The 10,760-nt window shown below is 43.6% G+C and overlaps 1 protein-coding gene across 1 annotated transcript; it reads right to left on the reverse strand.

Annotated features, from left to right (window-relative positions):
- Positions 1–639: 639 nt before the first annotated feature.
- NOL3 (nucleolar protein 3) lies at positions 640–6,313 on the reverse strand. Its single transcript, XM_020989383.2, has 4 exons — positions 6,081–6,313; positions 4,131–4,460; positions 1,793–2,155; positions 640–1,670 (listed from the first exon to the last, which is right to left on the reverse strand). The coding sequence occupies exons 2-4, from the start codon at positions 4,429–4,431 to the stop codon at positions 1,663–1,665; spliced, it is 672 nt and encodes a 223-aa protein (XP_020845042.1). The 5' UTR covers positions 4,432–4,460; positions 6,081–6,313; the 3' UTR covers positions 640–1,662.
- Between the last annotated feature and the right edge of the window lie 4,447 nt (positions 6,314–10,760).

Raw genomic sequence — 10,760 nt, forward strand, 5'->3', positions numbered from 1 at the left:
TATATCACTGAGTAGTGGCCAGGGAAGGGAGCTTTGAATCAGCCAGTCATAGCCACTATGAGTTGACCCAAAGGGTAGTACTTTCATGTTCTTTCCAAGTAGCCATAGGAATACTGCTTTGATGGTTGTTTCCTGAAAAAAAGAGGTAGAAAGCTGGATATGAAGGGAGCGGTACTTTCTTTGGAGTTTGGGTGCACACACTTGACTTTTGTCCTGCCACTGGACCTTGACTCAGGAAGAAAGAGTGAGGCTGACGACTTTGTGTAATCCTGCCTCGATTAAATCCAATTCATGCACAAGTAAGACATTATTGGTGATGTCACTGGTCCTCTTTGAAGGACATACGAAAGGTGGCACAAACAATACCAGGAAGGTGGCAAGATGCTGCCCAAGCCTCCTCCACTGGGGGTCCATTTCAGTCTTCTTCCTCTCTAGCTTCTGTTCCAAGGGGTTGCAGTTTCTTCATCAGTAAAATGGCGCTAGTAATACTTCAACTCTCAACCTCATGGGACTACTATAAAGAACATGCTTTTTTATTGTTTGGTTTTTTATTAATTTATTTTGATTTATCAACAATCACTTCCATAAGCTTTTGAGTTTTAAATTTTTCTCCCCCTCCCTCCTCACCTCCCTCCCCAAGATGGCACAAAATTTGATATAAGCTATACATATACATTCCTATTAAACATATTTTCACATCAGTGATGTTGTAAGGAAGAATTAGAAATAATAGAAGGAACCACAAGAAAGAGAAAACAAAACAAAACAGAAGAAAAAAAATCAAATAGTATGCTTCGATCTGCATTCAAACTCCATAGTTCTTTCTTTGGATGTGGATAGCATTTTCCATCATGAGACCTTTGGAGATGTCTTAGATCCTTGCATTGCTGAGAAAGGCTAAGTCTATCAACGTTAGTCATTGCACAACGTGGCTGTTACCGTGTACAACGTCCTCCTGGTTCTGATCACTTCACTCAGCATCAGTCCATGCAAGTCTTTCCAGGTTTTTCTGAAGTCTGCCTGCTCATCATTTCTTATAGCACAATAATATTCCATTACATTCATATACCACAGATTGTTCAGCCATTCCTGAATTGATGGGCATCCTCTCAATTTCCAATTCTTTGCCACCACAAAAAGAGTTGCTATAAATATTTTTGCCACTTGTATGATCTCTTTGGGATACAGCCCTAGAAGTGCTATTGTTGGGTCAAAGGGTATGCACATTTTGTAGCCCTTTGGGCACAGAGGAACATGCTTTTTTAGGCCTATAGAAATGGAAGCTATAATTTTTATCATTAATAGTATTATCAAATCAATGGGGCTCTGGACCCTTTATTAAGAGTTTATTCAGAGGCATCTAGGTGGCACAGTGGATAGAGCACTGGCCCTGAAGTCAGGAGGACCTGAGTTCAAATCTGATCTCAGACCAAACACTTAACACTTACTAGCTGTGTGACCTTGGGCAAGTCACTTAACCCCAATTGCCTAAAAAAAAAAATTTATTCAAATGAAATAGGAAGAACCCCAGGTCCCTAGCCTTAGCTGAGCAGGAACTCAGGAGGCTGGGTGCCCCAGCCTGAGCACTGTCCTCCCCAATGATGACCTCACTCCCTGGTATGGCAGGTAGGATGGGGGCAGTGGTCATTTCAGTTGGCTCCGTCAGAAATCTAGAGGAGACAAGATAAGAAATAAGTTGAGGAGAAAAAAGCTCCAGAGATGGAGCAGGAATAACTGTATACTCCTTCATCCTCCCTTTTTCCCCCCTTTTGGATTCCCCTTTGGACCATACCCTCCTCTGCTGCAGCATCTTCTCCATCATCTTCTCCTACTTCTCCATACTCTGGTTCCGGCTCCTCATACCACTCTGGAACATCATTGTTTTCTGGGCTTTGCGGCTCTGGCTCTTCCAGAACCTCATTTACCGACTCGTTGTCTCCTGGGCTTTGTGACTCCGGTTCTGGATCCTTTGAAGACTCTTGGTCCTCAAGAGTGTCCAATTCTGCTGCCTCCGAGACCTGTGATCTCTCTCCACCATCAGTCTTATCCTCATCTGCAGGGTTAGGAACCCCAATGCACGGACCCCCAGAGGAAGTCTTCCTCTGGTCATCCACACAGCATGAGTCATGACTCCTCTGGTGATGATGACTATATCCTGGGTGGCGAGTTGGGGAAGAAAAGAAAAAGGTGATGATGATATACCAGTCTATCAGTTCCCTTCCCACGCACGAATCTCTCTCCAGTTGCACCCCTTCCCCCTGCCCCAGCCCCTTTCCCTTCTCTGCTCTTGCCTGCTTTGGAAAACTTAACCCTACCCGTTTCTCCCAGGACCTCCTTACTTTCTGTTGAGGGGGACTGAAGGAAATGCAAGTTTCCTTGATTCATAAAATATCCAAGTTGCAAACATGTCAGAATATGGAATATTCCACGTAGAAGAGACCTTAGATCAGTGGTTAGAGTGCCAGTCCTGGAATCACGAAGACTTGAGTACAACTCCTGCCTCAGAAATTAAGCAGCTGTGTGGCCCTCGGCACTTAACCTTTAAACTTCAGTTTCCTCATCTGTAGAATGGGAGTAATAATACCTCACAGGGTTGTTTCAAGGATTAAATGAAGTAATATTTGTACAACGTTTTGCAAACCTTAAAGCTCTGTAGAAATATTAACTTTTTGTATCATAGAATGCAAAACGCTAAAAGATTCTTTGGAAACTAGAATGTTAGAGCTGAAAGGGACCTTTAGGCATTAAATGCCAGAAAAGAGGACACGATGTCAGAGGTGGAAAGGGTTTGAGAATCTGGGTTGTTAGAAAAGGAAAAGGCCTCAAAATGTAAAATACAAGAACACAGAATGAAGAATGTCAGGGCTGGAGAATTCCTTCATTTTATAGATAAGGGCAGGGAGGAGAAGGAGTTTGGTTAAGACAAATTCATGGAAGAATCAGGAATAGAATTTAGGTCTTCTAGGATTGTGGAATTTTCAATGAGCTGGGATTTAGGGGACAGGTGGGACATCTGGTCCATGATCCTCATCTTAGAAATGAGGAAACTGGGGCAGCTAGGTGGCACAGTAGATGGAGCACCGGCCCTGGATTCAGGAGGACCTGAGTTCAAATCTGGCCTCAGACACATAACACTTACTAGCTGTGTGACCCTGAGCAAGTCACTTAACCCTGTTGCCTAGCCCCTCCAAAAAAACTTAAAAAATGAGGAAACTGAGGTCCAGGAAGTTAGCAGAACCAGCATTTGGATCCAGGTCTTCTGACTCTCAACAAGCATTCTTTCTGCTATTTATTTGTATCTGAATCTTCCTTCTCTGTTAGAATAAAAGGACCTTGAAAGCAAGTTCTCTGTTCCTTTGTATGTCCTCCAGAGCACTGCACCCAGTAGGCACTCAGCTGAAAACCTTTCCTTATGCTTTGTTGAATGAATAAATGTTGGATGGCGGATACTGTATTTGATCCCCAGGTCTTTGTATGACCTCCAGTCCCTTCAGTGGGAGACTTCCACTCCGAAAGAAGTTCTTCCACAAAGAGAAAACATAAATACCAATGATCTCGAGAAGCAGAACAATGTTAAGATAATTTACTCCTAAGATATTGTTTTCTCTAACCTCTAACTGAAATTTAACACTTCCTTGAATTATGGATGCAGGTAACAGACATTCTGAGAAAGGGGTCCAGCAGCTTCACCAAGCTGCCAAAGGGAAAGAACCCCGTTGCTTCACTGTGAGGAAGGCTAAGAAGAGCAAAACAATACTGGAGGAACAGCCTTTCCAACCACAGTCTTGTTCCCTTGGGCAGCTGGCCAGGGGAAATCATGAAGTGGTGGCAGATCCTCCATTACCGGTGACAAAACCAGCAAGATACAAGACATCGCCTGTCTTACACCATCAGGGGTTGGGCTGGGCTGGGCTGGCTAGTAAACACCGTGGGCTGGTAACTGCCAACCTTGTCTGCAAGCCTAGCTCATGGTATGGGGAGGAGGAGTTTGTGCTGATTTCTCTGACCTGCCTCCCTACCATAGCTCTGTGTTCCCTGACTGTATGCTCAGGGTCTCTCCCCTCTTTCTCCATCTCTCATCTCTTCCTTCTGCCCTCTTGCCTCCTGTGCTCTCTTGAGACCCTGCTTACCCTCTGGTGTGAGCCTCCAGTTCCAATAAGGGTCTCTGGAGTTGTCAGGGTGGATCTCAGATGCACACTTCAGCAGCTCCTGGCAAGCAAACTCCCCCTTCTTCTGGACTATCAGGAGTATCCGGCGCACCACGCGCTCAGGGTCGCCCATGGCATCCAGGGACTCATATTCACTCCCGGTGATGACGCCTCGAGCCATCAGCCCATCCAGCAGGATGCCCGAATCGTTTTTGAGGACCTCCACCAATTGTTTCCTCTCCCGCTGGATCACGTCTGACGGCCGTTCCTGGACGTTGCCCATCCCGAATGAGGAGGAGTGTAGAGGGAAGCCTAGAATGGAGCCGTTTCACACTCCCAGTACAGTCTATGCCCCAGCCCACTGAACACTTGCTCTCCCATCCCCCCACAACATTTCATTCTCGCATATATCCTACTACTTCCTAAGCCTCAGTTTCCTCATCTATAAAATGGGGGTGTGAATACCTTCTCTACTTATCTCAGACTTACAGTGAGGATCGAATGGAATAAGACGTATTTCTGTACTTGGATATTATACTAAATGTACAAATGAATATTGTACTAGATTGTATACTTGTGATTTGTGAATATTATTAGCCCCTCACTTGGCAACCACACCCTCCTTACCCCAAATCTTCCCTGTGAAGAAAGAGTAAAGACTACACAGTCCCTGCCCCAAAGCATCCCTCCAATTATTTCTTCCGCCATTAGGCTTTTCCAAGCCCTAGGAAATGTGACTTCCTCTCCAGCCCTTGACTTTCTAGGCAAATCCTGCTCCATTTAATTCATCTCAAGTGGGGTTAACCAGTCATGTCTGTGAGTCTTCCTAAGCTTAGGACTATAAGATTTAAAATGAGAAGGGGCCTTGGATGTCACCTAGTTTCATTCTTTTATTTTACAGATGAGGAAACTGAGGCCCAGACTTGACCATGTTAAACTTCTCTACTTTAATATGTTAAGGATCTGTGATTTCACAGCTGTGGCCATTTCTTCTTCTAATGCAGGTCATATCCCCCCACCCCCACCCCCGAGACCTTACTTAGGTCTTTTTGACTTGTTGCAGCCAAAGAAATGCATCACCTCCAGAACTCTACCTTAGGCAGGAGGTGATTTCCTGTCCCTCCCAGTCAGTACTCAGTCTTCGCCTACTCTGCATGTGTCTTGTATGTGCCCCACTTCTCTATGGCAGTCTTGATCCACTATCCCTGGGTCTCATGGTCCTCCATCAGCTTTCCCTCACCCAACCCCCATCTTATATCCCCTAGGTCTCATTACTACCACTATGGTTCTCCTCCAAGGGCTAAAGGTTTGGAGGTTATTGTTACATGTTCTCTGGGGACAAGGGCCAGACTTTCTGGGTAACAGGGTAACCCCTCTCTTGACATGACTTTATCCCACTACAAAGGCTTATTTCTTGTGCCCTGTGTTAGAATGCTAGGTCTGGGGACCAATGGGAGAGGAGATACCCAGATACATCCTGGGAGATTCCCAGGATCTAACAGCAAAATCCAGGCACACCTATGCAGATGGGATCAAAAGCCCTTTTGGCATCCAGATAATCTTTCTCCAGCCTTGCCTTGTTCCTCCTAAGCCTTCTCAGCAGAGGTGTCTGCCCTCTGGGCCTTCTTTCCCAAGGTCCAAGTCTTCTTACCAGGTCTGATCCCTTCCCTCTCCCCCCCAAAAAAGAAGCCCTAAATTTGGCTTAGGCACCAAAATTGCCAGTTTCCAACTCAAATCCTATTCTAAAAGGCAATGGGTCTTTGCCTAGCTTGTGCCTCAGTTTCCCTCTGTTGATGTGGAGAGAATGACTCACCACTCAGTCATCAGTACCCAAGAAACCCACACCTCCACTCCCAGCTTCCCTCACACTGAGCCGGCCTTGCTCAGAGGAAAGGAGGGAAGAAAAGGGAGAATGTCTCACAGCTCACTCACCGGGGTTGATGCCTCTGGCTCAGAAGGGAGATGACTGTGCAGAAAGTCTGAAGTGGAGGAGATGGATGAGTCCAGGGAAAGGGAGGGGCTTCTGCAGCTGCCCTGTGGGGAGAGAGGGGCCGACTGCTGCCAAGGCACTGGCATTGAGCCCAGCACTTCAGGGACCCGAAATGGGTCAGCTCCCTCTCTGTCCTGGACAATGGCAGGGAAGGCATAGGGGGCAGAAACCTCTTCCTCGACCTTATCAAAAATAGTTTTTTTCGTTTTCACTCACTGGAAGGTGGGGTGGAGTTGGGGAGGGGGGAGGGGGGAGAGACCGAAAATACTCACATTTCATTGGCAGTGAGCATTCTGTCCCAACCTCCACACCTCAGAGATGGCCTTTACGAGCTGCTGTGTCCAGCCAAAGAAATTCACCACCTAGTGGCCAACTTTTTGGTGATGAAGCAGCTCACAAATAACGTGGCCAAGTGTATATCAGGGCTGGGGACATAGACACCCATACACTTATGGCCTCCCTATCTGGGTGGCCCTGGGCCTGGTGAATTAACCTCACTGAGCCTCAGTTTTCTCATCTGTAGGATGGAAGAGGGCCTGCATGTTCCTGCCTGATAATCCTCTAGTGCCCTTCCATTGTACCCTGGTTGGGACCATGGGAGTGTGTTCTTCTCTGGAAGACAATGATATAGCAGGTGTGGGTGATCAAGAAAGTCCTGATTTGATAGTCAAGTTACATCTGCAGAGAAAGTGGACATTTACCCTGGCTCCCTACCGAGGGACATGTTGGAATGATGCAAGGAGCTCCAGACTGGCTCCCAGTGAGTGGCTGGCAATTTCAAAAATTGATTGGAAACTGAGAGTTGGGAGTTGAGGGGGGGAGGATGGAAACTCTCATTAAGGACTGATGCATCCCCTCTGTAGAAGGAGATGAGGGAAAATGGATCTGCCCTTCTCTTTAGGACTCTTTTCTAGTCCTTTCTGTCCATTAGACTTCCAGAAAAGGTATGGGGATGCCCCATCATGGCAAGAGGAAGAAATTAGAACAGAAATGGTTTATGTGGCAAAGAGCAGACTGATGGTGCTGCCTGTCAATCTAAGTTTGATCTCTTGTTACCTAATAGCAAAGTGATGTGATGGATTTGAGATTCACAAGAAAATTATGCTAATTTGCATAATCTTAATTATATAATAAACATATAATATATAAATTGTATTAAATTCCATGTTGCATATAAATAAATTCATAATACAATAATAGTCAGTTTCAATGGAGAAAAAAGGAAACTTGATCTGAAAACAAAATCTGAAACTTGATTAGGAAGCAGGGAAGCGTAAGGGTAAGAAATGAGCAATATTAGATATAAATTGAAATGCTGAATCAATATAGAGAGAATACAATTATATTATTGGCAAGGATCAATCAAAGTTCATCAGTAAGCAGGGGAAAATAGAATTTTTAAAAGAAATGAAAGCTAGTTTACATTGGCATAGGATAGACTTGAAGCTAAATTAAAACAGTAAGAAACATATAAAGATGCTCTAGTCAATCAAAAAATGTTTAAATGCAACTCTCCATCCAGTGATACCAGCTCATCTGCAGCCCAGATGGACGGCTTTAATTGAAGATTCCCAAGCAACAGGAAAAAAACGCAACCAGCGACTTTTCACGCAGACAGGCACAGATTCAAGATCTTCATTTTCCCCCATCATCAGAATTTCCAGCAAAGTGAACTTTTAAAAAAGCCCAGGATTGGAGAAAGTGGCAACTCAAGTAAGAATAAGTATTTATTTATTTAGGAGTAAGAATAGGTATTTAGACCTTATTAAGGTAAGAGGAGAATAACAAACTAGCAGAAAGTTTGCTATGCCTGCAGAACTATGCACTCCTTGGAAAAATATTTCTATCCTCTGTGGGAAGATGGAGTTAGAGATTTCTCATGATTTCCAAGCTTAACATTATGAAAACTTAGTGTTCTTGTGGATTTGAGAAAGTAACAGGAATCCCCTAGTAATGCGGAGATTTGAGCAATTTAAAATTTGTATTTATATTGCATTTGAGAAATTAATCGGAGACAACCATTATTCACAACCCAGTTGATCTATGTTCTGGATAGTAATTGAGGACAGCATGCCTTTGCAGCTAGGAGATCACAAGAGGTAATTACTCTCTACTGGCTTTTGTATGTAACCAGTATGGAATGCCCAAACTGGCTGATGAATGGAATAATTTTTCATGTAGCTGACTTGGAGACACATTCAACTGGGTTAATGTTATTAGAATGGCAATAGGCTTTGTTTCATGGTCACAGATTGCTTTGTGTTGGGTGCCATGTTTATAAGTTTCTTGCATTATAATTTTGGAAATTGGTCTACAGAAGAACAGTTTATTTTTGGAATGATACCTAGTATGATGCATTTGTAACATTAGGAGGTTAGAATCTCTTCAATCTTAATTCTGTGACTGATTTATGAATTAGAGTCACTGCACAGTAGAGATAATTGTTTTGAAGACATAGTGTTCTTTCTCTTGCTAATGATTGTCCTGAGTGTTGAAATACATATACTCCTGGTTTGTCGAAGCATTAATTTGAGTTTAGTAAACAGTACAGCAGACATTGAAAAGCTGACAATCCTATTTGAGAACATAGTTTCAAAACAGTAAAGTTTTAAATCATTAGGAATATTTGAAATGTAATCAAAATGTGAAATAGATTTGTCTATACTATATTTCACGGCAGCTAGGTGGCGCAGTAGATAAAGTGCTGGGCCTGAAGTAGGGAAGACTCATCTTTCTGAGTTCAAATCTAGCCTCAGACACTTAATAGCTGTGTGACCCTGGACAAGTCACTTCACACTGGCTGCTTGAGTTTCCTCATTTGTAAAACGAAATGAAGAATGAAATTGCAAACCACTTCAGTTTCTCTGCCAAGCAAACGGGGTCACAAAGAGTCAGACCTGACTGAATGACAATGGCATACTGTTATTGTTTGTCCTTCATTCTGGAAGAGGCCCAATGACATCACGAGGGTGATGTCTTGACTTACAAGTGAACTGGATTTAAGTGAGGCAGAGCTATGCAGAGTCATCAGCCCCACTCTCTCCTCCAGAGCCATCAGGGTCCAGTGGCAAGACATAGGTCAAAATGAATAGCAATGGTGCCAACTATAGTGGGAGAGCCTGGCCTTTTCTCTTTCTTTCTTTCTTTCTTTCTTTCTTTCTTTCTTTCTTTCTTTCTTTCTTTCTTTCTTTCTTTCTTTCTTTCTTTCTTTCTTTCTTTCTTTTTTTTTTTTTTTTTGGTGAAGCAGTTGGGTTTAAGTGACTTGCCCAGGGTCACACAGCTAGTAAGTGTCAAGTGTCTGAGGCTGGATTTGAACTCAGGTCCTCCTGACTCCAAGGCCAGAGCTCTATTCACTGCACCACCTAGCTGCCCCCCTGGCCTTTGTTCAATGATAAATTTTGTGACTGTTCAATGAAAATCCAAACCGTGGTGCCATAGGCTGTTTGAATGAAGTCTGTCTTATCTTTTACATTGTTAAACTTCTATCAACTGATATTTATAATAGGGTCCAATTGCCTAAAGACCCCTTCTCATTGCTGTGGGATATTCCAACATGTGAAGCTCTGGGGAGGCCTCTCCCTGAGTGGATATGGACCTGTAACCAAGGAGACTGTTTCAGGAGAATGTATGAGTTAAATTAAAAATTCAGGCCACAAAGGACCTTTGCTTGGTTCCTTTGTTTTTTATAGATCGCACAAAGCCAGTCTAGAGGGATTCGAGATGAAGAAATCCTGCCTCAGGCACTTACTAGCTGTGTGACACTGGGCAAGTCATTTCACCCTATCAGCCTCAGTTTCTTCATCTGTCAAATGAGCTGCCATATCTTCATATATTTTTGGACACGGACCATGTAGGAATTTGTTTTGCTTGGCTATTCATATTTGTGACAAAGGTTTGCTTTTTCTTTTTTCCTTTAAATGGTGAGGTGGGAGGGAGAGAAAATAAGTACTTGTCGATTGAAAAAGAAAAAAAAAGTACAATTCTGGGCCATCCTGGGAATAGAAGGCAACAGAAACAGGAGATCTAGGCTGACTCCACAGCCAGTATCTGAAACCCTTCTTGTCACCCCTCAGGCAGAACGTTTGGGTCCTTGCTCTTCTACAAGGCTTGCTTTTGCCTTCTCCCGTGTACATAAGCATTGGTGGTCATTGGTGTTGCTACAGTTTTAAAAAACTGATCAAAATTTGTCTTGGATAGCTCAACAATATTCCTGAAGCTGCTTCACCTTTCAGACACATAAGGCTGGGAAAGCAGACCATTGCAAAAAGAGCAGTATACATGATGGCTTTTTCTTTTGTTATCGTACAAGTTGATTTTATTCAAATGACTAAATGCTACTAAACCACGGGGGCTGGTAAAGGAGTCCAGACGCTACTAGTATACCGGGAATTCCACCGATGCAATTCTGCACACTGAAGAAGCTGAAGGAGCCTGCCTCTGGGAGGGATGTGATGACATGCATTTGAAGCATTTTGGAGAGACTTTGGAGCATGAGGAGATTCTGTAGCTGGTTCTGGTCTACTAGCCATGTGGTGAATGGAAGCCTCTTTGATTGACTACAATTACTGAACCAGAATTAGAGAGATCTTCAAAGGCTATATTCAGTTTCCATTGAGAAAGAT

Source organism: Phascolarctos cinereus, unplaced genomic scaffold (assembly GCF_003287225.1).
Source record: "Phascolarctos cinereus isolate Bilbo 61053 unplaced genomic scaffold, phaCin_HiC Scaffold_2;HRSCAF=192, whole genome shotgun sequence".
Lineage (NCBI taxonomy): Eukaryota > Metazoa > Chordata > Mammalia > Diprotodontia > Phascolarctidae > Phascolarctos > Phascolarctos cinereus.

What these genes read in the sequence shown, in the direction of transcription:
- NOL3 (XM_020989383.2), bottom strand. Translation starts at nt 4,431, where the DNA reads ATGGGCAACGTCCAGGAACGGCCGTCAGACGTGATCCAGCGGGAGAGG. An exon ending in CTGGAGGCTCACACCAGAGG is followed by an intron (nt 2,156 to 4,130) that starts GTAAGCAGGGTC and finishes CTCGCCACCCAG; the next exon opens with GATATAGTCATCATCACCAG.